Raw genomic sequence first — 26,830 nt, forward strand, 5'->3', positions numbered from 1 at the left:
TGGCTTCATTTCTATTGTTCGATTATTCACTACCAAAGGCACCTGGGGTACAGGCGGCTCCTGCTCTCTGCAAACCCTCCCAGTGTCTGAGGGCTCCCCCTCTTGTTCTCCCTTGTATCCTGTGTCCATGTCACCTGCTTTTGGATCAAGAATTCTGGGTCCTTTTGAACATTCCCCTTTGTCGTTCCCGAGGGAGGGTCAAAGAGTTAAAGGAGGAGCACGTAAAGGCAGTTCTGGGCACTGTGACCTGCCTTCTGGTTTCCTGGGAAGTCTGCTCCTAGGTTCCTGTTAGCCAGGCTGCTCAGGGATGCCATTTGCCTCACACAGTTGCCGTGGCTCATGTGAATAATGCATAGTGAAATCCACACCATCAAGAGACATTCACTTGGCAGGTTACAAAGTTTCTAGGAACTGGCAACCTGACATGAGCTCAGGATATCTGGAATGGAGATATTAAGATGTGCGTTTAAAACACCATTAGATGATGATTCTGAGACCTTTATTTCATTAATTCCACAAATATTTGTTAAGCACTGACTCTGTGCCAAGAAATGCCCCAGGCTCTAGGGCTTTTGAAATATAAAAATATGTAGCCGATCGGGGAGTTTATATTCCAGTGGAATGTGATCTTAGTTCTAGAAACAAAAAAAAATAACAAAATTCAGCATCGATGGTTTCATAACTTATCTCTCGCTCATGATAATTATCGCACAGGGCCCTTTAGAGGATTAAATAAAATAATGCATAGACACGTTCTTGGCATTTAAGCCTCAACAAATAATTATTTTCTCTCTGAAAAGCCAAAAAAGGTACACTTAATTTCACAAACCACAGTTTAGCCTGATAGGCGGGCTCTCAGCGCCTCTTCTGAACTATCTGGCTATGCGAGCTTCCAGCCCAGGGTCCATGCATGGTTTGTGCTGGACCCAGGAGGAATGGGGAACACAGCGCGCTGGGAACCCGAAGCGGCCACGAGGGGGCAGCGCACTGCAGGGAATCTTCCCAGTCGACCCCAGCCCACCGCCAAACTTCCCTGCTGCTCCCGGTCCTCCGTACGTACTTCCGTTGCTCTGACGCTCCCAGAAGCCGGGGCGTCGGGAGGGAGAGCGCGAATTCCCCTTCCTCTGCGCCTCCTGGGGAGAAATTGGAGCGGGGTTCGCGAGACTGCGCCACAGTGGGCGCGGCGCGGAGCCGGGTGCTCTGCGCGAGGGTGCGGGTCCGGCGGGCAGCGGCGCCGGCCTCGGACTAGCGACTCCGGGGAGGGCGGGCTGTCTCCGGGAGGAGTCCGAGCCGCCCCGGGGCGCCTCAGCCAACCCGAGCGCCTTCCTCTACTGCTTGGCGGGTCGTCCCCGCACCCACACCCGCAGCTCCGGGCTTGTCACTTCTGCGCCGCCTGGAAAGGGGACCGGGACCAGGAGCGCTCCGGGGAGTCGTCAAAAATGATGCCAGGGTGTTGGCTCTGTTCCTAAGCTGCTTGCCTGCGCTGGCGAGGAAGGCAGTCGGGATAACACCGCCCAAACTTTCCTTCGCGGCAGCGTCGGGAGGAAACCTCCGTCTCTGAGGTTCGCGGAGAGCCAGAGGGAAGACTCGGGGCTCCCGGAGGGGACTGGGCAGAGCCTGAGCAGGAGTGCGCGTTCGGAGTTCTTGGGAGGCCTAGACGTGCCCTAAGGGACAGGTCTAGTTGCCGGGAGCGCCCTAGTTGAAGGGAGGTCCGGGCAGCGCAGCGTCTCCTCTCCTGCGCCCCTCACTGACCGTGACCTCTGCGCGCTCCCTGCGCACGTGCTCGCGGCCGGGGACGAGGAAGGTCCGGCGGAACCCTCTGGGGGCAGGGACTCGCGGGCAGGCCCTGGGCGCATGGAGGCGCCGCGGGGGCGGTGCGGCTCACCAGCGGTGCGGGGGAGCGCGCACGCTGCGCCCAGGCCTCCCCGGGGACCCGACCGGCAGCTACCCGCACTTCCTGCCGCTGGGCTCCGGGCAGTGGGCGGCCACTCTGAGGGCAGCGCCCGCTGAGTGTCGTGCCCGGCGGTGCTCCTGGGTCCCCCTCCCCCCAGCGCTGGGCGGGGTGGACAACCGGCGGGACAGGTGTAGCCCGCAGCCTCGGGCGCAGCGCTCCAAAGGACTGGGTGGGCTCCGCCGGCCGGGAGTTGGCTCCCGGGGCGCGGAACTCCGGTCCCTGCCGCGCAGGCCAATCAGTGCTGCACTTTGCATCGCCGAGGCCGGAGCCTCGGGCCGCCAGTCGGGGTGAAGGGAGTCCTGGTTGAGTTCGGCTCCCCGGCGGCCGCCCAGGCGCGATCCTGATGCCCGCTGCCCGCGGCGGGCCCCGCTCCGGCCCCGGGACCTAGGCAGCTGCGCGCGGCCGCCGCCGGCGCCTCCCCCATGCTGCTCGGAGCGTCCTGGCTGTGCGCGTCCAAGGCGGCCGCCGCTGCTGCGCAGAGCGAGGGCGACGACGACAGGCCGGGTGAGCGGCGGCGGCGGCGGGCGGCGGCCACGGCCACGGCGGCGGGCGAGGACATGGACGAGTCGTCGCTGCTGGACCTGCTGGAGTGCTCGGTGTGCCTGGAGCGCCTGGACACCACGGCCAAGGTGCTGCCGTGTCAGCACACCTTCTGCCGCCGCTGTCTGGAGAGCATCGTGTGCTCGCGCCACGAGCTGCGTTGCCCCGAGTGCCGCATCCTGGTCGGCTGCGGCGTGGACGAGCTGCCTGCCAACATTCTGCTGGTGCGCCTGCTGGACGGCATTCGCCAGCGGCCCCGCGCCGGTGCCAGTCCCGGCGGCAGCCCGCCCGCGCGCCCCGGCCCCGGCTCAGGAGCGGCCTCCGCGCTCGCGGGTGGCGGGGGCAGCGCGGCAGGCAGCGCCCCGGGCTCTCCGGTCTTCCTCCCTGCGGCGGCGGGCAGCGCAGCCGCCAGCCTGCGTGAGTTGGCGACCGGCAGGAGTGCGCCCGTGGCAAAGGTGGGTATCTGCTTCGTAGTGAGGCGCCACAGTGTGTCGGGGGGTGGGTAGGGGGCAGTGATGAAGGACAGGGGAGACCAGAGGTTGATTCATAGTGGCCTTCGCCTTGCTCTTCTTCCTCCACCTTGCTTCAATCCAGGGACTCTGTGAGTGTAACCCTTCAAGTCCCACTTGCTAACTCTTGGACACCGTGTACCTCCCCACCCCTGCCTGCCCCGCATCCTTTCCCCTCCCCTCTGAACCGCTTGTCCGCCACTGCTGTCCATCAATCCTCTTTCTGGAATCCCTTTTCGCACCACCTGCACTTGCTCTGTGCCAGAATGCGGTCCTAGGAAACCTTGCCACCTGTTCATAAATGGTGACACCCCATCCTCCCCCAGGGTGGGCGCGCCTTCCTGCCCTCTGCTAACCTCTGGTCCCTCCAATCCTCCCGCTGGCAGGGCCTGTTTCTCCCCCTTCTTAACTTTGCTGGGCCCTCCCATCTCCCCAGAAATAGTCTTCTTTCCCTGGACCCCAGTCTAGACCTCTGCACACCCTCCTCGGCCTCTAAAGTTAGTGGTTACTATTTTCTGGGTTCTGGCCCTGCCTGCATGTCTGGCAAGGGAGGATTGGGCAGAGGGAGTTGTGTGATTGGGGGTTAGGGGGACATCAATTACAAACTTAAGGTAATGGGAAGGAAGAAGTTAACCTGGAAATGGAAGGCGTCTTGGACTTGGTCTGTTGGGAAACTGTGGTCCTCTCTTGGGCTCTTAGGCATGGTTGCATTCCCAGGTGGGACATTATTTGAGTTTTCTTGTGTTGTTGGTTGGTTGGTTTGTTTGTTTTTGGTGCAACTACATTGTACAGCATCTTTCACTGTTTCTGTTTTAGTGAAAGCTTTTATCTTGGGGCCTCAGTGATTTGGTTTCAGAAGCTACTTAGAAGGTGTCATTTCACACCCTCTGCTACTATTATTTTTATGGAGGGGGAGGATACCTGTGGGATGCTGACTTAAGTGAGAAGAAAGATATTCATGTTTTATATTTTCTTTAAATGTAGAAAAATGCCATTTAAAGGTAAAAAAATACATTGTTGATCTATGGCAGTTATCATTCATTTCAGAAAACACAATCTTACTTCTCTACTTTTGACCATTTAAGAAGCTGGTGATTCATAAACCATTTAAATAATCCTTCCAATATGTATAACACCAAGATGCTAGGACAATTCTAACCATGTGAATTAGTACTACAACATCTTTGAGGTTAGGGACTTAAGCCCTTGGATGTTGAGCTTTAGAAGTAAATGCCATGCTTTGCCAAACTGTTTTTCCTATGATCAGGAAGAATGGACAGTCAAGAATAGTCAAGGAATGTTTATACCTGGGATCACTGCTGGACAGCAGTTAAGTTGTTTTTCTTTGGTTTTAATTGTGATTAAAAAGCGTCATGAGTGTGCTTGTTCAAGATTTTCAAACTTTTCCTTCCTGTCCTTGCTGTTTTCATCTAAGGTATTATAATGAAAGGTCTTTATTTGCAGAATAGGTGGTTTACCCTCCTCCTACTCAGAGAACTAAATGATTTTTGGAATGATGTTTCTAGTTAAACACCAGGACATTTTTTGATGGGCCTGTATTTACAGATGCCTTCCCAACTCATTTTACATGAACTGTGTTTGATCAGGAGGTTAGGAGGTAGCCTCTGACATTTGAAAGGCCTGAGGCAGCTCCTGGAACTCTGAGGCATTTGTAGCATTAAAAAGAATTGTCAAGGAGGTTGAACTTACAACTTTTAGCCATAACAGTAACAGGGAGTTAATTTTTCGTTGGTTGGATTTTGGGGTTATTGGCGGACTTTCTCTATAGGCGTATGTAGTGATCAGACTGATGATGGCTTTCTGAGCTTCAGGAAACTTTAGAACACAGAATCTTTCTTTTTGTTGTGTTAACTGAGTGTAACCCTCACCCCTTTCTTCACAGACTCACCTCATAAGGACTAAGTTTGGGTTTCCAGAAGAGTCTGAATGAAATCCAGTCTCATATTTGATGCTTTTCAGAGAATGGAGGTGGAATTCATAGTATCTTCTGGGTTTTTACCCTCTGATGTGTAAGTCAGTGGGAGTCTTCCTGGGTAGCCAGAAGTCCTGCATAGAGCGTTCCACTTTAAGCAACGCTATACATTTGGCAGGCAAAAACTTTAGCTAAAAATTACTTCCAAATAGGCTTTTGGTACTTTACTGTCTATTGGAATTGCTTTGACTCCTCATAGTGAGGCTGAAGGCTGGATGTTGCTTACTAGATGGACACTCAGGTTATTATTCGGCAAAGACCATATATGCCTTAGCAGCAGGCTGATTATAAATAAAAGATAGTCTCTGAGTTTCCTAGTGAAGCTCCTCAAACCTTTTGGGCTAAACTGGGATATGTAAACATTGTAGGTATGCAGATAAATGTCTGCTTAGATTGTGTATTTACATATAGCTAGACATTGGGAATGCATCATGTATAAAGTGGATTGACTCTTGTTTGGTTCTTCTTGGAGTTCATGAAACAATTTTCCACACTTTTCACCTGCATCTTTGTTTTCCGAGTTTTGATTATCAGCAGGGTCAGTTGGAATCCTCTAGCCTAGTTAGCAGAACCTCCCCACTCTGCTTACACCTGAGCCATTTGAGATGTGGCATTTTCAGAATCAAGTAATTATGCTGCCCCTGGACATTTTATACTAAGTTACAAGTACCCACTGCCTAAGGTTAGGACTCGTGATTTCTTTATTTGCCTGTTGGAAAATACTTGTCATTACGTGTTGCTTCTTAAAGTGATCTTTTGAGAGGTCCTGTTTTAACAGAAGCAACTACTGCAGTTGCTCAACATGTGCTAAGTTTCTCGGCCTAACTTGTTTCCATTTCATATTTACAGTTGTGTGAGGTGACCCCTGTAATACCTCCAACTAGCATTGGTTCCAGTGTTTCAGGGAAACATGTTTTCCTAAAAGGGTTTTGTGGTTCCAAATTGAGTAATTTAAAGAGTACTTTTTAATATGCTTTCATAAGAACACAAATGTAAGACAATTCTAATTTTTTGAGTGACTTATTTTGTGGGGGGACGCCCTTGCCTTATATTTGAGCACACACAGAATTTACTGTGGACCTACACTATGCCAGTCACCATTCCAGGTGAACCAGACCAGACTGGGCTCTCTCTCTCTTTGATGGGGGGAGGGAAAAGGGGGGAGGAGAGGGAGAGAGAGAATCTTAAGCACACTCCACGCCCAGTGGATGGAGCCTGAAGTGGGGCTTGATGTAGGGCTCTAGTGGGGCTCTATCTCATGACTGTGAGATCATGACCTGAACAGAAATCGAGAGTTGGATCCTTAACCGACTAAGCCACCCAGGTGCCCTGAGAATGAGCTCTCTTTACAGAGCTGACATGAAGGGATGGTAAACCAATCTGCCCTCTACTCTCAGGAGGTTCCTGAGAGCACTGGATTGGTGTTGATCCACAACTCTATGAGGGTGAAGAGGAAGGGCATTTTCACAAATTAGAGAATCATAGAAAATTTGGGTAATGCTTTTGATGATATAAAACCTAGGCATTAGGGCCTGGTTTGTCTGTATTATATATGGTTTGAATTGGAAATCTGTGTCTCTCAGCCAGTGTTACTAGGAGCTGTAGTGGGAAAAGCCTAACTAGAGAATCATACAAATGATATCTATTAAGCATTTTATTTTAAAAACACATATATGTGTTCATCATTTTTTGGATGCAGGGCTAAGGACTTGTCTTGAGTTCCAAGATGACTTAAACCACAGCCACAGTTTATGGTTTATTATTTGTTTCTTTCAAATGGAGAACAATGAGACTTTCAAAGAATTCTGAGTGGAACACCGTCTAGATTTTAAGCAATTCCCACTTAATGCTGTATGGTTTTGTTTATGCCCAATTTGACGATTTTAAAGTGGTCTGTCTTTGGTGAGTGGTTCCGAGGTGGTCATTGTGTTTTTCCAAGGAATGACTTCCTTTGTATGAAATGTCTTTTGTTTACATAACATTTGGTTATCAGTACACTTGCATAAACATGGTTAGGAATCAAGAACATGAATTCCAGGTAAGCATAGACCTCCCTGGGCAAGAGTGAAGGCCTGGATAGCAGGGGCCAGGCTGAGCTTTCCAGGGGGATGGGTGCCTTTTGCCTTTCATTTGGAGGAGATGGACCAGTCCAGCTGGTCATCTCTCTGGGGTCCAGTTCAGAGAGTGTCTGTGGTATCTGGAAGCAGTCAGCCTGTTCTTTAGTCGTTAACAGTTGCGGAGCTTATGCTTGAGATTTTCTGTTTGAACAATTACTGAGTGCCTACCATGTGCTGGGCACTTTGGCATATGTCGCTTATAGAAAGTTTGGCATTGGGGCGTCTGGGTGGCTCAGTCGGTTAAGCGTCTGACTTTGGCTCAGGTCATGATCTCAAGGTTCGTGGGTTCAAGCCCCACGTCAGGCTCTGTGCTGACAGCTAGCTCAGAGCCTGGAGCCGGCTTCATGTTCTGTATCTTGCACTCTCTCTCTCTCTCTGACCCTCTCCTGCTCGCTCTCTCTCTCTCTCTCTCTCTCGCTCTCTCTCTCTCTCAGAAATAAATAAAAACATTAAAAAAAAAAAAAAAGAAAGTTTGGCATAGTCCTGTGAGGTGTGGTGGGTGGTTTTGATCTGTGGGCAAAATGGTCAAGACAGAGAGCCAGGAGGTGTTGGGGTTAGGATATGTTCTCAGGCTCCATTCCTTTCTGTTCTGCTTGGCCGTATCATTGGGGTTTTGTTGTTGTTTGGTCTTGGAAGTAATAATGACTCCAGAGGAAAAGGCCCAGTGCCTGGAGGCCCTCACAAAAAAAGCCAGACAGCTCACAGGACAGCAGACAAGTGGTTGACTTGTGGTCCCCGTGGTGACAAGGGCAGACACCAGCCTTTGGAGACATGACAGATGAGTCACAGTGAAGTCCTTTTTGGGCCTGTTTTCAGCAGGCCCCTGAGCATGGAAACAGCACCCCTGAGACTTACAGCAGTGTTGTGTTTCAGTTTGTGGCCAGTTAGTGAATATTCTAAAGTTACCATTCATTGATTGCCTGCTGTGTGCCAGGCATTCACTAAGTGCCTGTGCATGCCCAGGGTTGAGTCAGGCAGTTGAAGTGCATCTCACCTGTTCCATACTCGAGCTCACTGAGGTAGCCAGTTACAGAGATGGGGAAGCAGAGGTACCAAGATTTCCTTGCTCAGAGACACACAGTGAATGGGAGAGTATTTGAAAGGTAACCTTTGGACTGATGGACTAACAGCTTCATGGTTAAAGGAATCCTATGGCTCTGTAACAGACCCATTTAATTAGAGACCAGAGTCTCAAACTTAAGTAGCACTCACTTCTTAGATTCATCTGCTGCCTGGCTGCAGATGCTTTTCCAGTTTGAGGCTATCATATTATAAGCCCAGGCTGTGGGTCTTACTGGGCAGTTAGCAGGAACTGTGCAGAGTAGTGTGTGGTCCTGAAGAAAGAACATCATATCAGAACATCATGGATAGCCCTATGTAAATGGCGTAAACAGTAAATTTGGAATCTGAGTGGATTGTAATGGCCATCCCGGTGACTCCATTCTCTCTTCAGGGACACAGAATCATCCATCCTTCTGCTCTGTCGCCATGTTGGTCTCATCCCCAACACTTCCCCCTCCCTGCAAGCTGGGTCTCAAGATAGGTACAGTGGCCTCAGGCACCATATCCTCACAACAAGACTTAATAACAGAAAGGAAGGTTTCTTCCCCTTATGTTTGCCCTAGACCACCCTCACACACTTCCCCGCTTACCTCATGGGCCAGCGTTGCATCCCGGGCTGGTGCCTGGGCCAGCCACAGCTCAGCCAGGGGCTTGGCACACAGGAACAGCTTCCCCTCCTAGGACCGAGGCCCACTGCCTGCCCTGTGCATGTGGCTGCAGACAAGACAGATCCCTGGGCTTCATGGAGTCCTGTGAGGAAAGAGCAGGGGTAGAGCACAGGGGTGGGGAGCCCCAGCACAGGTGGATTTATCCTGCATTCCTCGCTCCTCACCATGTGCCTCTGGGCAAATGTTAAGCTCTTCTTATTAGTGAGAGGGATCCTGTCTGCTTTATCAGATAAATAAGATGATGTGCCTGCAGTGCCTAGCACACATAATTGGCTGTCATTTCAGTGCCTGTTATTGATATAAAACCTCAAAATTTTATATCACCAATGTGACACTTCACAAAGCCCACCTTCCTGCTAATAGATTCTTTTTATATGGTACCCTAAGTGTGTGTGTGTGTGTGTGTGTGTGTGTGTGTGTGTCTGTGTCTGATATGATGCTTTGCCTTTAGATTCAAAGTTGGCCCGTGTCACTGTGACTGGATTGTTGAGCATTGGTGGGCATCTAAGCCAAGTGCTTGAATTTGTTTGTTTCACCTTTTAAATTGCTTCTAAGTTTTATCTTTGTTATCACAGGTAGTGTTCCTGATCCTTACAAGCTTCATTAAAGTGAAAAGAGGAAAAAACCCAAACTATAATCTGTTTTAGGAAAGGCACCAGGGGAGAATAATCCCACCCAGTTGCGGATACAGCTGGTTGGCAGGCTCTTCTGGAAACGGAGCACACCTCTTTAATCTGTAGGACACAATAGCTTGTCTACAACTGCCTGGAATTAGGCTGCACAGTGTGGTTGAGCTGAGTGGAATTATATCCAATTGTTCCTTCGTTCCGGCTGTTGAGAGCCTGCTTGCTTGCCGGAGCATGACGAAATCGGGTCTCAATTATGCAGTTGTTTCAAGTGTGTATTTCAGTTCATTCTGTATTTAATCTCGATATTTCGCAGTTAACACACTCTTTCTTGAGGTGCCTTTTTGAAAGAAAACGTCAGCAAGGATTTAGTTAGGGGGAAATGCTCTTTATAGCACCACTCTGCAGAGGTCAAGGTCAGTTTTTATCAGATTTGCCTTGCTTGAAAGATCTTCATATTTGATGAATTAGAAATGCATGCTTAATAGGTATCCTATTGGAATTCTAATTAACCTTAAAAGAATAAGGTGTCAAGCTGAAGGTGTTGGCAGCGGTGAATGGTTTAAACATTGTGCTAGCATGCTACCATGTGGGGCTCCCTTTTCCCATTGAGTAGAAGTTAGAATAAAAAAGCATATAAAGTGGTAGCACAATTTGGATTCTGCTCACAGAAGGGCTGCCTTTGGGCCCTTGATGGCTTATGGGTATTTAGAGATGCAGTTGCTCTTTGGGAGACCTGAAAGAGCATCTGAGACGAGTTGCTTTGGTGGGTTGTTTTGCTCGTCTGGCACACACGTGTTTACGTTGTTAACGGATACGATGGTTATCTGCAAACAGGAAGATATTATGATATTTGCATTTCTGCTTAATGGAATGTGTGTGTAATGCTCATGTGAATTTATATGAGTTTAAATGAATTAGGATTTGCCGCAGGAATTCAGGTCAATAGGAGTGGCGAGAGACTTTAAGAACACACTGGCACCAGGAGCGGATGGAACTGCTTTTGAGCCCAAAGCACGTTCTCAACGGTGCTCGGAGGGAAGGAGGCCTCCAGCAGCACTGGGTGTTTGTGGTGGGCTGTCACACAGTAGTTCAAGTAATAGGCAAGTGTGCATTCTCTCCCCCTTCACTGAACACTTTTTTGAGCACCTACTATGTACCAGGCACTACAGTAATACTTGGAGTAAAAACTATATTGGTGGTCAGAAAGTGGCACAGAATTTGCTTTCATCTCACCAGCAAATGGAACACCAGGCTCATTTTCAAAATAGCACTGGACCCTGGCACCAAGAGCTACTGTGCCTTCTTAGACGGTTAAACCCCCAAGAGTGTGGTGCCACCTTATCCCTAATGATTGAGAAATTTCTGTCTAAGAAGTATTTACTGTTTATAGATAAACCAGTGGAGTCCTTAACTCTTTATAATCGTACTTCGAACTCTGCATGACTGGAAAACCACACCCATTTCCCCTTCCCATGTGTGGCAGAAGGTAACTAAAGCCAGCTGTGCTTGTGTGAGATGAAGCATTCAGTGCATCAGGAATGGTGCAGGTATGCAGCCTTCGCTAAGTCACATCATCTCAAAACAGATAACCAAGGAGACGCCCCTTTACCAACTTCATGAAGCCTATCACTGCCTTGTCACTGGCAATGATTGTGTGGACCAAGTTTATAGTTTACAGAGGTGCAGAATGAAAGATAGATGCTTCCAAAGAAGAGACAGTTCTTCTTTTGCTGAGAAGTAGTGGCTTTGTGCCTTCTGTGGCTGCATTTTGTACTGTATGGTGCACATGGATTTGGAAATTTATCTGGAGTCACCGTCTGACAAACTAAGCTTTGGCATGTGCTCTGTGATAGCGGTTTTCCTGTAGTTAACATCTCGAATGAGGTGACAGAGCTTGGATTCCGAGGAGGACTTGTACCCCTGTGGTCGGACCTTAGCAGGAAGAATGCAACTGCAGGTATCAGTAGCCTGTTTGACAGTGGATTATAGCTTTTTAGCTTTGCAGGGAGCCCTTCACCAGAGACAGTGGCCCCTTCCTGGACACGTGGCCCCGGAGCTGTATGGTTGAGGGCCCAGGCAGCAGGGGCAGCGCCATCTGTGTTGGATGCATGTGATGTTCATTCATGGGCTGGTGGAAGCTGTTTGTTTCAAATACAGCTGCTCCAAAGAAACAGAGTACTTTATTGACCAGAGGTAGTAATGCATACAATGTTAAAACTCAGATGACAAGACAGAGGTAAAGAGTACAGGCCAGAGGAAGGCTTTCTGTTTAAAGCAAGGCCAGTCCTCTCCGCTGCTGCCCTTCCAGGGCAGTGTCCTGTCTAAGGGCCCTGAGCCGAAGTGCATGATCAATGATGCTCTGTCCCAGCGTCAGCCACTGACCACTTATTTCATTTTTCCTTGTGAACCATAATTCTATTCAAGGTCCTTTTACATACCAATGTTCTTCCATTTTCCACACCAACGTTCTTCCATTTTCCACAAACTTCAGCGATTTCTTGCAAATTAAAAAATTTCTGTTTTAATTTGGATGTTATGGGACATAGAATTTTCTTTATTGTTCCAGCAAAAGGCATATGCACTCTACATGGGGTTAATAGCCAGTCTGTGAAGTGTGGTTGATATTAATTGTAGCATTTCCTCTGTGTCTCCAAGTTAAATCAGTGCATCAGCTTTAACTACCCAGTGCCTATAGTCTGGCCCCTGGTGTACAAGTTTCCCACCTAATGCTTTATTTGTTGTAACGACCTCATGGGCTTACAAACCCTTTCTTATATAACTCTGGGCTGTCCATCTGGGGTTGTTACAGACTGAGCAACCCCTAAAATAGCCCTGTCAACCAGGCCCTCTGTGGGTGGTCCTGAGGTCATGGGGACTTCAAATGCCTCATGCCCAGAGGACACCTGGGGAATTGGGTGGCTTCAGGGTTGGTGTGGGCAGCTTGCACATCCATATTGAAGGGATTGGTCTATACAAGCTGATGATCCAGGTCCCAGATGAATTCATCCAGATGAAAAGCTGTCAGCAATCCAACCTACTGAAGCCCAAACCTCTGCAAGTCCTATCTTTTATCTCTTCCACGTATTTTCTGATTCCATTTTTATTTCCTCAAGCTGTTTTCAGTGTTCTTTCTTCACTGTTCCCTTCTGTGGGCTGCGTGTTTTCCTGACAATTACTGCTTTGTTGGCCCTTTAAAGTTTGGATCATCTGGCTTCCCGGAGGCAACAGTTAGTCATGGTGTCTCTGTTCCTCTTCCTCTGGCTTTCTTAGTGATTAACAGGTTCTCCCCAACACCAAGAATGGCTCAAAGAGGGACATTAATGCCTTGTAGCCTTTGGCACTGGCCTTCCTTCCCAAATGCTTGGGGCCAGGCATGGATCTGACCCTCAGGCTACGGAGATCACCAGTGTGCAGCCTAACAGGTTCTTTACAGGTGCAAACAGAAACCTGCTGTAGATTTAGGGTGCCAGTCCCAGGAACATTTGGGGATGTCTGTGCATCTTGGGAGGAGGGGTAGGCTTCTAAGTCAGCATCTCTCCAGAGATAGCAAAATGCTCATTTGCTTGGCTCTGCGGAACAGGACTCCTGATGGCATCCATGGGAGGTCAGACGTGGAGAGAGGAGGGTTCACAGTGGCTGTGTGGGCCGAGAGAAAACATCCAGAGCAGTTGCTGCAGCTCAGCAAGGTGGGAGCTCCTCTCCTTCTGCGCCTCTGGGCCACTGTGGCTCTCAGGTATGCTCATACCGAGGACAGGGGTGTCCTGTTCTGTGTGGGGTTGGTACCTGAGGAACAAGAACATCTTTCTGGTTGCCTCAGCACTGCATGGTGTTCTGTTGGCAGTGGTTTTGCCTGGATGAGCAGACACGTCGTGGTGTCCACAGTGGGGAATGTTCCTGGCCATGCTCTGTGGGGCACACCCAGCAAGGTCATGCCACCCTGAGAGGTGACCTCATGAAGCAGGCTGGCAGCTTTCCTATTTGAGACTTACAAGGTAGCACACACAGAACTTCCCTACTCTTACCTGGAAAAGCCACATGGGGGAACTTTCTCTGCCTTGTCACCTCTGCCTCCTGGGCCCTGCCAGGTCTTTCTTGAGTTCCTGGGGTTTCTCAGATGTGTTTGCTTAAGGCATCTCTAGTCTCTTGCTCTGGCCTCCTATAGGGTCCCCACCCCACTGCTGCCTTGTGGGAAAGCTGCTGCTGGCTGGGTGGTATATTCCAGCCCACTGTGCTGAATTGCTGTCATGTTCCAATTCCCCTCTGGGTGGACTCTGGTACCTTCGGACTTGGTAACCTGTGTATTCCCATTTCTTTGCTCACTTCCCCCTTCCCTCCCACACCTTTCCTGCTGTGTGGTTTCCAGCAACAGGTGTTTATTTGAGGTCTTGTGTTGTCTTCTTGAAAAATTATACGAATGTTATTTTAGAATATGCCTCCTTTGATTTTCATATAAAACCTTGGAGTTTTCTCTTCAAAACTCCTAGCCCATCCTAGCTGGCTCCATGGGTTCCCTGGCTCATCAGACACAGCTGTGAGGGGCCAGGTGCCACTGAGCAGAGTGGGGTGTACTGGCTTCCCACAGCAGGAGAGGGCAGCCGCACAAAGGGCTTTTCTAAAGATGAGTGGGTGGTCTCTCCTGTCACTTGACTGACAGTGGTGTCCACTGAAGGAAGGTTTAGATGTGACTTTTGTCATGAGCTTGTCCCATTTTCAGAAGCCTCAGTTCCTTCTATGGGCAAAGAGCTGCCTTTGTTCTGGTTACACTGCATGGAGTGTGGGCTTCATTCTGGAGTGTGCTCTGGCTGCGGTTATTTTAATAGTTGGTGTTTGGCCTTCCCTGAGAAACAATTGTGGATCATTGCTGAGTGAAGGATGTGCTGTGGCTTGTCAGCAACTGTTGGGGAAACATGGCTGTCATTTGTGAATGGTTTCACTTTCTAAATGTAAGTGGGAAACCTTCTGTCAGGTTGAGGAATTTTCAAACGTGTCCATTTTCAAGGTAACAATTGTCATGTTGTCAGATGCAGCTAGGAGGTGTTCTAGTGGAGTGTCGAGGACTCACAGGTGGCATCCTGGCTGGTGGGGGATGGCCTGGCATGGCAGAGCAAGGGGGAGTGCCACAGAAGTGCTTGTGTTTTCGGTGGGGACACAGGGAACCCAAAAGTGGGTGCACACCATGATGGCTGCAGGGTGTCCTAGGATGTGCCTGGTGGTGCTTGACGTTGATATTGGTGTTTATTTTAGTGATCCCTCCCATGAAGTCAAGGTGTCCACTAAGAAAAATTGGCAGTTAGAAGAAGTCTTATTTGGAAACAAATTTAAATCAAAAGTGAGTCAACTTAAAGAACCTCATTAAATAAATATTGTGAAGATGAGGCATGGATGACTATAGTTTGGATAAAAACTACCTCAAGTCACAGAATAAGCAGACTTTGTTTTTCTAGAGCATCTCAATGTTTATCTTTTCCACCCCTAGTATTCTGTGAGTCGCTGGGGTCTGGGCAGTGGATTTATAAGATGGAGAAGGTTGGGTGAAGTGAATATGAGAGACAGGGGCAGTATTTGATGCTTGGAAGCCAACTTTTGGACAGATTGCTTAAAATTGTTTTTTAACCCAAATAGCAAGTGCGAGCAGCTTAGCCTTTGGGGTTTGTTTTTGGCTGAAATATAAATGGGGTAGGGAGGGTTAAGAGTGTCATGTGTCCCTGGGGCCCTCATGCTCACTGAGCTGCAATCTTCACATCCATCTGCAGCATGTGGCACCCACCTGGCATGGAGTCCTCTCCATGCCCATTTGAACTAATCAGGCACCACACTGATATCCAAACTTGGCAAAGTGTGACCACAGCAGAAAAGTGACATAGGGTTCAGAACCAAGAGATACACAGGGGTAAAGGAAATGGCCAAAACAGGCTCTCCTATCACCCTTATTCCTGGAACTCAAATGCTCTGGGGGTGGGACAGGGCTCTACCTCAGGGTGGAGGGCTCTCTGCACTCTGGTTCTCAGTCTCAGAATCCTAGATCAAACTCTGGGGTCATGGCAGCGCTATCTGGGTAAGCTCATGACAGTTGCTGAGCCGAGAGGGCCTAACCTAGTATTGACATCTTATAGGGGTTGAGATCCTTTTTGATTTTCCTTCATCAGCTGTGTCTGGGTCACCAAGTTTTATCATAACTTTCTCAGAAGGCATAATTAACATCTTGATTTCTGCTTCTCAGATGGTACCAAACCCAGCTCCTCTTACACCGGGCTGGCTCCTTTCTGGCCACACTCCCTGCTATTGCTCTTGCCTGTCTACTTGTGCCTGTGGCTGAAACAACTGTCCCAAAGTGCTGTTTTGTCATCACAGCTCCTTGACTCTTCCTTTGGGCCGGGTTTTAGGTCCTATGGTCTTGTTTCTGTCTGACCCATGGTTCCACGGCCCTGTAGCCCATGCCTGCTCTCTCACCCCTGCACAGCCAGGTCTCTCCTGCCATTTGCTCTGTGCTTACACAAGGCCCAGCACTTTCTTTTCCATTGATTGAAAGTGGTCCATCCCCGAAGGCCTGACACCCCTTCCTCTATTCTTGTCCTTGGAACTCTGTGGAGAGGCCTGTCATAACATCATTTGTGCATGCTTCCTTATGTGTCCTTTCCCTACCATGTTGTCTTGGGGGCTGTCCTGTGCTACTCCTCTTCATCTCCCGTGTGTTGACCACATGTTGCTTAGGGACCATTTGCACTTCTCCAAGCCGTGTTTTTCTACGTTCTCATTGCACATCCAGAGCTCTTCTCTAGAATTTATTCTTTGGTTATTCTTTAGGTCTTGAGTTTTTTCACCCATGCAGGTGTTCATCAGGGCTCATCATAACTTGATCAGGATCAGGACTACATCTTGCATTGAGTCTGAACCCCCTGTGTAGGAGTGGTCCTTCAGTAGTGGTCTTGGTATTGGGTAGTTGGCTCTTGTATGATAGTAGATGGCAATGCTTCTGAAGGAAAAGCCAGGAAACAATAGAGGAGCTGTAGAGGGCTGCAGAGGGCATGGATGGGCCTGGAGCCTTGGGGCCCAAGTGTCTGGACTCGTTCCCCTCTCCTTGTATCCTAGCAGCATGCTGGTGGACCAGCCATTGGGCATGTGATGTGACCCCTGTGCTGCAGCGTCCTCATCTGTAAGGTGGGGACCAAGAAGAGCATCCAGCACCTCGAAGGACTGTAAACTGAGTGAGTTCATACCTGAAACATTTGGAGACAAGGGTTAGTGGTATGGTAGGCATTTAATAAGTGTGGGCTGTTGTTACTATGATTGTTTTTGAGCTTTGAGTTTTCTTAATAATAAGTGATAGAATGGATGAACCCCCAACAAAATTGGGCTGGAACCCTAAAGAAGGTCATGAGGGCATGGGTTGGGGGACTCTGCAGAGTCTACATTTGTATATCTTTTTTGCAATCCTTCCTTTCCAAAATTTTGCATATTCCTTTTGTCTGGTTCTGGATTATCCACCAGTGTCAGACATTTTAGGGTGTTCAAGGTAATGTTCTTGTTAGCTGCTGCTTCTCACATACCCGCCCCCCCCCCCCCCCATCACTACCTGGATGCTTCTACAGCCACCAGCCCCTGCAGGGGGAACCAGAGGCCATGCTCAAGCAGAGGAGTTGGTGACTGCAGGACAGGAGGTGGGCCCTGCTGTGTGCTTAGCCTCTGATGTCTGTCTGAGCCCTGGACAAGCCATGCATGGCTTCACAGGAGCTTCACTGTGGTTTTGTGAGGGCCACACGTTGGCTGGTAGCCTTTCCAAGTGAGTAGGAGGCCCAGCATTTCCCTCCCTGTCTCTCAGGAGGTCTTGGGGGGCTGTGTCTCCTCTCAAGCCTCCTATGGCGCAGGGCCTCTGCTGCCACAGATTAGTTCACTTCCCATGGTCCTGCTGGATGCTCTGTGGAGAATCTCCCAAAAGGCATTGACCCAAGGCTTCACTGAGGATAATGGGCACTGAGAGGCTTCATGTGACCTCACTGCCAGCCCCATCATGCAGAGTAGCCTTCTGTGTTTACACTCTTTGATGCCACCACCCTCCCTGTCAGAGCCTCCTCGGTCTCTCTGCCATGCTTTCTGGCTGCTCCCCACCTTCCCTCCAGTCTCAATGCCTTGTTAGTAAGCCCTGCCAATGGTTAATTTGTCTCCTTTGTCTCCTCTCCTGTTGGTGCTTTCCTTGGGGCCTCACCTCCAATCCAGTGGCCTGTGGAGCTTTCTCCTCAGCAAAACTCTTCCCTCCCTCACAGATATGCAAACAAGCTTTTCCGCTCCCTGTCTCTATTCATTCTTCCCTGGCCTCCAGCCCCCATGATCCTGGAGTGAGTCACAGAATGGGTTTTTTTATTTCTCCAAAGAAGAGAAAGAAGGGTGTTGGCTGGCACTTTCCTAGAGGTGCCTGGGAGCAATGGCAAGAATACCTTTTTCTTAGAATCATAACTACCAGTGGCTACTGGGAGGTTGTTAGAAGGGAATAAAGGTGAGGAGACTGTGCTGCACTCTAAGAGAGTACATCAGCACAACCTGAACACCTCTGAGGTCAATATTGGATCTGTGCATTGACAAGCAGCCTCACTGTCACTAGGGCCAAGTGAAGGCAGTTCCTGAATGGCCACTTCCGTGTGCTGTTGGCATAGTACACACCCACTAGATCTGTGTGTATTTATTGTTTCCATCTGCTCCTTGGTCAACAGGTCTGATAAGAAGCCAACACTTGAGTGAATTATCTCAGAACATTAAATGGGATTCTAAACATAGTGTTATAAATGGTCCAAGAAAAGATGCCTTGTCAATTATTCAAGAGGGGCACATCAAGGTCTCATAGCTCATCATTGATTCCAGTTCTTTCAAAATGATTTATTTGTTAATTGTCCACCAAGTGACCTTTCTAGTTTTATTTTTTCTGCTTCTGGGTCTTAGGGCACTTGGTTGAGTAATTTGAGTCTCTTTGGTAAGTATGCAGAAGTTAATCACCGGCTGTTTAGGTAAAATGTCCGAAACTTGAGCCAGACCTGTTCATTTTTCATGGGATAACTAATACATATCAACACACATAAATACATATATATGTACACATATATGTCATGTGTCAACATACATGTCAACATAGATAAATACATATATACATTAATATATGAAAAGTGTATGTATACATTTATACTTTTTCTAAATTATGCATTTAAAATTATTAATTTGATTGGGAATTCATCCCTCTGAATGAAAGTTTGCAGGACTAGCAGACTTCTGATCTTTAGGGTTGCTTAAGATCACTTGGCCCCTCACAATATATTGTATAACGAAAAAGGTCATCTGGGAAATTGTAATTGGTGACTGTGGGAGTCAGGGTGAGGAAAGTGCCCCAACATGCTGTGTGGCCTAGCCAGGTCTTGTTTTGTGTGTCTTCTCCTGGCCTCCCGCCATGCGTAGCCACTGAGGGTGGGATCCTTGGTTTGCCACCTTCTTGCTTAGGACTTAGGTACATTGCTTACCTTCCGGAGTACACATTTCTCTTCTGTTTATGCCCCTGTGCAGAGTGTGGGTGGGGTTGATGGGGAGGTGTGGCTGTGCCTGAGGTGAGGTCAGTGCGCTATCAGTGGTCTATAGTGTCACTGTGCCAGAACTCACTAGGAAGCCAATATAGTGTGAGTTTCTTCTAGGATAGTTTTGTCTTTTGGACAAATTGGTAAGATGCTATGGCTCAATCTGTGTATAAATTTGTGCACGTGCAGGCTGGTACATTTGAAAAATGAAGGAAAGGTTGAGTAGTTGGTTCTGGGGCATATGATTGCTGACTGGGGCCATTTTGATGAGTAATAGACCCCATTAGATCACAGTAAAATACTAGATGATGTATAATTAAAGATAGAATTAGTCAGGCAGAAACCACAATATTTAAAGATGTGAAAGGGATAATTTTCTAATGCTGAAAGTACTTTCATGACTTAAGGAGAACCTAATGTGGATGTATTTGAATCATGAAGTTACGACGACTTGGTTATAGACAGGCTGCTTGTTTGTCAGGACAGCTGGTGTCTCAAATATTTGTAGTGACAGCGACCATAGTGCTCTAAAAAAGTATTTTAGGTGAATTAACAGCTTGTGGAATAGTTCTGATTGGTGATTTTACCAAAAAAAGAAGTTCTATTTTAGTTCTTAGTGGAGTAGACAGAGCCCATGTAAGCTTTGGGTTTGAGCTTACTCCTTCTCTCCCTTCTCTCATTTACTCATTTGTTCTTTCCTCAATACAGAAACTTTGTTGGGGCACCATGCACAGGCCAGACACTGGGCTTCACAGGCTCTGGGGAGGGCAGCGAGCTCAGCTGAGCTCTGCCTGTGGAGCTCACACCCCAGTGAATAGAGGACACAGGAAAGTTGTGACCTGACATGGGAGTAGCAGACCCACCTGACTTTATGTAAACTTCTCTAGTCAGACATTTTGAATATCCTCTGTCCCTGCAGGGACCGATGTTCTAGCACAGATCCTTTGGCTCTGAGCTGAGACGTTTCTGGCTTGGCTTGGGCTCCTTCACTTCCTTTAATCAAGAGTCAAGTGTCTGGCAGACAATTTCAGTTATTAATAACGCTGCTATTAATATTCATATTGACAGTCATTTGCACTTCTAAACCGCTTTGCATCTCAAAGGTTACCGCAGTATTTCATAAACCACAAATGAATGTCTTCAAACGAAGGTGGGGGGCCTCTCCCGCAGTGAAAGGACAACCAGAGTGTTGGGCACAGGGAGAGGAGAAGCCACAGGCGAGCTCATTTGTTCAAATGAGCAAAGGCTGCTAAGCTGCTCAGTGCCTGTCTCTGTGCCGGGTATGCTCCCTGGCCTGTGTTCCTGCAGTCTGGTGGGCGGAGGACTGTACAGCATGTCACAGGTTCCATGTGGCACCTGTGTATGCCGGGCACAGTTCCACATGCTGGCGACATCACAGACAGCAAGATAGTCCCTGACTCCCTGAGTTTCCAATTGGTTGATGTTATGGAAGTGTTATCCAGAGACTGACTAAAAGGCAAGCTGAAAAACCTCAGATACAGTGGAGATGTTTGGTAACACATATATTCCTGTACTCTAATTGGATTAACTTAGATTTAACAAAATCATAAGTTCTCTTTGCAGTTGATAGATGATTTTGTAAAACCTTACTGGAAGATTGAAACCATCCTTTAAAAAATGCTGCAGCTGTGTTCCTTTGTCGATCCAGTGGTTCTCAACTTGGGCTACATGTTGAAATCCCTTGGGGAACTTGCCCAAACACTGAAGTGTGGGCCTGGCCCAGACATCCTGATGTGATTGGTCTGGGCACAGCCTGGTATTGGCTTGGCTTGACAAAGGTCTCCAGATGATGCTGATGTCAGGGTTGAACAGTACCAGTCTAAACCACAGAAGGCCTGGAAAAGTTTCCTGGAAGGCCATTCCCAACCTGCAGAGAAGTGTAAAGCACTGTGAGAGCAAAGAATTGGAGAATCCTGCCAGATCTGTGCTAGAAGGAAGAACAACTGGACCAGGCTGGGTGGAGAGGGAGGAAGAGTGTTCCAGCAGAGGGAACAGCAGGCATGGTAGCCTAAGGTGGTTGGAGCAAATGGGGAACTGAAAGGAGGTGGTTGGGGGCCCAGTGGGGGTCATGGGATCAGCTTGAGATAAGGTCGGAGGTGAATGTGCAAGCCCATGCTAGGGATTTTGGTCTTTATCTGATGGCAATTGGAGCTATTTTAGTTTTGAGCCTGGCATTCTTCTGCTCATTGATTCACTTAGAAAGTAATTCTTTACGAAAATAATTTTGTGCAGAAACAATGAATTCAACTCATTAATTCACTAAATGAAATGCGTACTCTGATTGTTTGCCTTTTGTAGAAGGAGAAAGTGAGGCCCAGAGAAGTTGAGCACCTTGTCACACTGCTGGTGGGTGGGGGCTGGAATCTTGAATCCAGGCAGACTCTGGCTTTTGCTTTGGGCTCTGCATTCTTGTTGGGTTGGTGCCATGAGCTTCATTTCACAGAGCAGGAAACCAAGGTGTGAGTTGGGATTAGAATTCAGTGCTGATTGCCTCCAAGTTCACATTATTTTCTCCTTACCAGCTGCCCAGGCTGCCCAGGCTGGAGGGAAATTAAAATATTTTGTGCTATATTTTACCATATTGTAAAAAATGCATAAAAATGTGTAAAGATGGAAGTCAGTGGGAGAATTTCATGGCTGAATATAAAGAGCATATATAAAAAGAGGAATAATGGGGGATGGGATAGGAACAGGAAGATTCCATCTTTTCTGTTGCTGAAATGCTGGTGAAGGTCAGTCCTGCTTTTAGGGCTCAGTGCAGGAAGAGGTTCTCAAAGATAATCTTGTGTCATTACACAGTGTGACGTGGGATATACCTGCCTTGTATTTGGGGAGGTGGGGTCCTTGGGATCTTGCTATGTTTGAATTGTTCTTTATTCACACAGTGAAATGAACATTATGGAAAATGTGTACACAGTGACCCACAGTGAAGTGTGGATGCTTTTTGTTCAGTTTTCTTACAAAGGTAACTTCTCCCTACCATCTGACTCTCCTTCTTTCTGGATTGAGTGTTAAAATCAGGCCCAGATGTTTGTGGGGCTCCACATTTGTGGCCATGGAGACAGACTGAATACAGAATTTTTTTCCCCTGGACATCTGTGCTTACATGTCTAAAAAACATTTACAGAAAGCTAATGGATTAACATGTGTTCAAATAAAGTCTTTTGATGGCTTGAATTCTTAATCTCATACTCCAAAACATTGCTATCCATAGAAAAAATGTGAGCCACATGTGTAATTTGAAATTTTCTAGCAGTCACATTACAAAGGTAAAAAGCAGCAGATGAAATTAGTTTTAAAACTGTATCTTAATCCATTGTGTTCAGAATATTGGCATGCAAGTGTTAACCCCTATACATATTATTAATGAGATATTTTGCCTTCTTTTTTCAAAGCTTTGTTTGAAGCATGGTGTTTATTTCACACTTACAGCACATCTTAATTCTGACCCACCCTCCTTTCAAGTGCTCGGTAGCCACATGTGGCTGGTGGCACTGTGTCAGACAGCTGGGCTTGAACAGCTTAGAACACTCCAGGTACCATAATAGAGGTTCTGATGCTGACATGCTTTTTTCTGACTCTAACCGATTTGTACCCATATAACATACTTTCAGAGGGTTTACAGACAACAATCTGAAGTTTCCTCTGATACCTGAATTGTCATAGTGATAGAATCTGCAAACCACTGCAGGAATTTTTGGGTTGAAGCTAATGTAATAACAGCCTGGAGAGCTTATAAAAGGCACACTGAGAAATTGCTCTGAAACCCAGAATGCACACATTTTTCAGACCCAGCTGATTATTTAAAATTTCCAACGGGAAGTTATTACTTTTCTGACATGTCTCCTCATCAGCAGTCTCTTTTCAGTGGTCTTGATGGACATGGAGTCTAATTTTGTTTTCCTTCCAGCCCCTGTTTGGAGGGAGTGGAGCTCGGTATCCGGATTTACATTACTTCATAAAAAGAGTGCTCAGTGTCTTAGGATTAAGTGATTACAAAGCTGTCACATTCCAGCCTGTCCATGTTCTGGGGTGACAGGCAGCATCATAAAGGGGGGGTTGATATTTTCCCCTTCTCTGTCAACCTGTTATATCTTTATGGTTTTGGAGAATGTGTGTGGGGGTGGCCTGTACTTTCCCTGTGCACTTGTCAGATCCTTCATGCAGTGCTTTTGTTAGCTGACACGCACAGTGCATTGAGTAAATAATTCTGGGCTCATATTTCAAGGGAGGAACAAGTGTATAATAGCCTTGTTCTGGGGGCCTGATGTACCAACAGTGGCATTATAGCATTTAGAATGAAAGCTAGAGTAATGGAAACAGTGGAATGTTGCAGAGTTCACTACATGGAAACTGGATTTTTGCATTTTATTATTTACATTGTGTATTAGCAGACTTCTATTTAAGGCTGTGGGGATTATCATTCTCTTTAAATGGCATTACTTAATAAAGAGTTAGCATTTCATTGGAAATTCAATTAAGGGGTTCCACCTGGAGTGGGCATAGGTGGGAACCTGGGGTGTCCCCAAGTATCCTCACTAGGCTGGTGGGGGGTGCTGGTCACTGTTCCCTATGGGGCAACCTCTCAGAGTTTTGTTGCCCATAGTTGAAACACCTTGTCCTTCAAACAAGAAGAGTAAATCTTAGCACACCTTCCCCTTCCTTCCAGTAGAGTCCCTGGGTACCGTGCTTAAAGTTTCAATCTCTGAAATAGAATCTTCCCTGGTAAAGGTAGCGCTGAAACCTGAAGCCACTGATGTGATGATCGCAGCTGAGTCCCCGCCCCTCTGGGAAGCAGGTTCTGATGGGAAGAAATGGACCTGGTCCCTAGATGGTAACTGTGAAGCTTTTGTGGGGAAGCCTGTTGCCAGCAGAGCAGAACACAGTGTTGGGGCAAATATTTCACTAGAACTAACCTCGGCCAAAATGTAAGCATGATAGCGTTAGCCCTCAACTTTGCCTGTGGGTGAGGTTGAGGGGCGCATTCCTTTCTGATAAGAGAAATTAAATCCATCCTCAAAGGTATTCTGAGTGTTTATGGAGTAACTGAGAAAGCATTACTAAGAGAAAGCTGAATTGTATGTTTTATCTCTACCTTCTTAGTGAGTTTTTAATTTGTATTTTTGTTAGGCACATTGGTTTTGTTGAGAAGGAGATAATGGGGGTATTAAAGAGGCAGAAAATTTGCTGTGATTCCCTGAGGGAAATCGTAAGGTCAGGAGTAGATGGACACTAGACCAGGCCCAGGGGCCATGATGTGACCTGCCTGGCTCCTGCAGACTGGGCCATTAGGTGCTATCTGTCTGTGTGTGGAAGCCACTGAGAAGGATGGGCATGTCATAGTGAAAGTTCACCCATGTGATTTTGCTTCTGGTGCACTGGGAATGGTGCACTTGGTATTACAGAGGATGTACTCTTGCCGTGTGTTTTCTTGTTGACTGAGCTGGGATTTCCTGAAGACCCATCCTACAGAGTCACCTACCCATCTCTGGCACTCTGGGACCTTCATAGTCCACATCACTGCATCATTGATGGGGCACTATGCAAAATGAAATTATGACACCTTGTTCAAATTATAAGGAGCTTCGTGATATGACTGTGGTGCAGGTGAAGGGGCCCAATCTGTGACTCCAGGGATTCAAGGTATAGACCAGCAGACCCAAACCTTACATGTTGACACATCAAAGTACAGATACTACATTAAGCTGTGGTTCCCACACTTTGATCTCACAGGTTTAATGCTGCTTCTAGAGTGTCTGTCTTGTCTCCATTTGATTTCAGAATGTCTGCCCTGCATGGGTCATGACTGATGGTCTTGCTTGAGAGAGCTTGCTGATGTGGGTGGTGAGGGTGGTGTGGGTCTCATGTGGTGCTTTTCATTGTTGCTGTGATTATCTGGGTGACCAGATGAGCCTGAGGTCTGGAAATGCTGGGACCAGGGGATGGAGCACCCCAACGTTTCCCGACCTTGGGAGGATTGTGTGTGTGTGTTGTCCTGCTGCTGGTGGCTTTTGGGATGACTTGGGCAGATGGTATAGATGATGTGGAAAGCATTTCACTCATGGTGCCTTTGACCTCTAGTAGTGAAGCAGAGGCCATCCTGGGCAGGGTTCCTGGGGGTGGGGTTCCTTCAGCCCTTTTTGAAGGTCTTGAAAAGCCTTCCTGAAGCCTCCCTCAGCCAGCTTGAATTCTTCATTGGTGGGGAACCAGAACTTTCTCTCAAAATTAGAATTGACCCTAGGTCATGGCAGGACATCTCAGTTAAAGGTAGCAGGATCCAGGGGTACACCTTCTCCTTTTCTCAGCCTTCCTGGCTTCCAGATGGGTAGTTTTGCCTTGTGGTTGAGCTGCCTAGTGTTTGGACAGCGTCACTACGGGCCCAGGTGAGTTTGGGCTCTTGCTTAAGAGTTTCAGAGCAGGTGTTTCTGGAAGCTCTTCCCCAAATTGAGCTATTGGAGTTCTTGCTCTCATCTCTGAAGATGGTTTTGCATTTTCCATTTCAGTTGTCACCTTTAATGACTTCATCCTGGAGTGACTCCAGCCATTTCTTCTGTTGGAGTCATGAAATAGACCAGAGAATGTTTCGTTGGTGCTATATGGCACACTGGAGCTCCTTCTGCCCCCTGGAGGTCAGGGTGACTGTTGAGCATGCTGTGTAAGGTGTTTTATAAACTGCAAACTGATGTGCTAATGTTAGGTAGTGTCATATTCGATGCATATTTTATATTTATGCCTATTTTATGGTACTTGTGGTATAACGTTACTGTCTGAATGATGGTGGAATTTTGAAGTTGTGTCTTTGCTTTGATGAAACATATTTAGTTAGATATGATTTATTTCAAGCAGAGGATCTGGCCTATAATTCAATCCTGAGTTGTAACATTGAACTTTCACATGGCTTCCAGCAGTACTTTAGAAGAAGTAGGCACTGCCGATTGTATAATAGATGTATATAAATAATATAAAACTGAATACATGCGTACTCTCACAGGTCAGGGCTTTATTTGGGCTATTTTGTTGGATTTCTTTCTAAAATTGCTGTATCTACTTTCCCAAGCATATTGGATTGGGTGAGGTTTGCTTGGTGACTTGGAGTCATTCTGCATGTCACTACTGAATTGTCCTGTGATTCAGGGCCACCTCTGGGGGCTCCCGAGCTGCCCTGTGGGCCCGTTTCACTCTTGCACAGATGGGTCATGTTGTTGAAAGCAGGGGTCCTCTCTTCACCTTTGCTGTCACTTTAAAAACTTCTGGCAGCTAGCCATCCTCCCAATTTCTACACTCTCCAATTAGCCATCCTAACAGATCAGAACCAACCTTGTTAAATCAGTGAGCATGGCACTGGGCATGGAATTAACCTCATGAGTCATAGATGGTGTGGGGGGGGGGCTCACTTAAACTCTTACCAAGTCAAATATCCATGTCATGTGCTGATGTTTTCCCAGTTGTTGTAGTGTCCCAGGTCTGGGTTGTTGATACTTCCCATCCTAGATAAGGGTTCTCAGTGGGAGCAAGTGCCCACCTAAGGCATTTGTTTCAGGACATTTGAGTGGTTCCAGGGAGAATCACTAAGTATGGACATTAAAGGATGAATTTTGAGTTTAAAAAAATAATGCGAAGGGCTGTTGGAGCTTACCTGATTATGAGTTAAAACTAGCCCAATGTGAACTAAGGGAGCAGAGGAGAAGCTTCTGATTTATTGATAGTGGCTGAAGGAGGCACTTTGGCTTCCCTTTTAGTTCACGTTCTATCATGTATTTAAGGACTACCAAAGAAAGGTGAATAA

At 47.4% G+C, this 26,830-nt stretch overlaps 1 protein-coding gene and 1 long non-coding RNA gene across 2 annotated transcripts in view; one reads left to right on the forward strand and one right to left on the reverse strand.

Annotated features, from left to right (window-relative positions):
- Window positions 1-477: 477 nt before the first annotated feature.
- Window positions 478-2,070, reverse strand: LOC120224907. The gene is made up of 2 exons (XR_005526701.1): window positions 1,061-2,070; window positions 478-635 (listed from the first exon to the last, which is right to left on the reverse strand). It is a non-coding gene; the product is annotated as an uncharacterized LOC120224907 (long non-coding RNA).
- Window positions 2,071-2,201: 131 nt separating this feature from the next.
- Window positions 2,202-26,830, forward strand: part of SH3RF3 (SH3 domain containing ring finger 3) — a gene marked incomplete at its 3' end in the record, with an annotated part of 310,591 nt that continues 285,962 nt past the window's right edge. The window contains exon 1 of the mRNA XM_039223149.1: window positions 2,202-2,949. Coding sequence (XP_039079080.1) covers window positions 2,377-2,949 — 573 coding nt within the window. The remainder of the gene's footprint in view (window positions 2,950-26,830) is intronic.

Source organism: Hyaena hyaena, unplaced genomic scaffold, assembly GCF_003009895.1.
Source record: "Hyaena hyaena isolate Hyena2069 unplaced genomic scaffold, ASM300989v1 scaffold_1281, whole genome shotgun sequence".
Taxonomy (NCBI): Eukaryota; Metazoa; Chordata; class Mammalia; order Carnivora; family Hyaenidae; genus Hyaena; species Hyaena hyaena.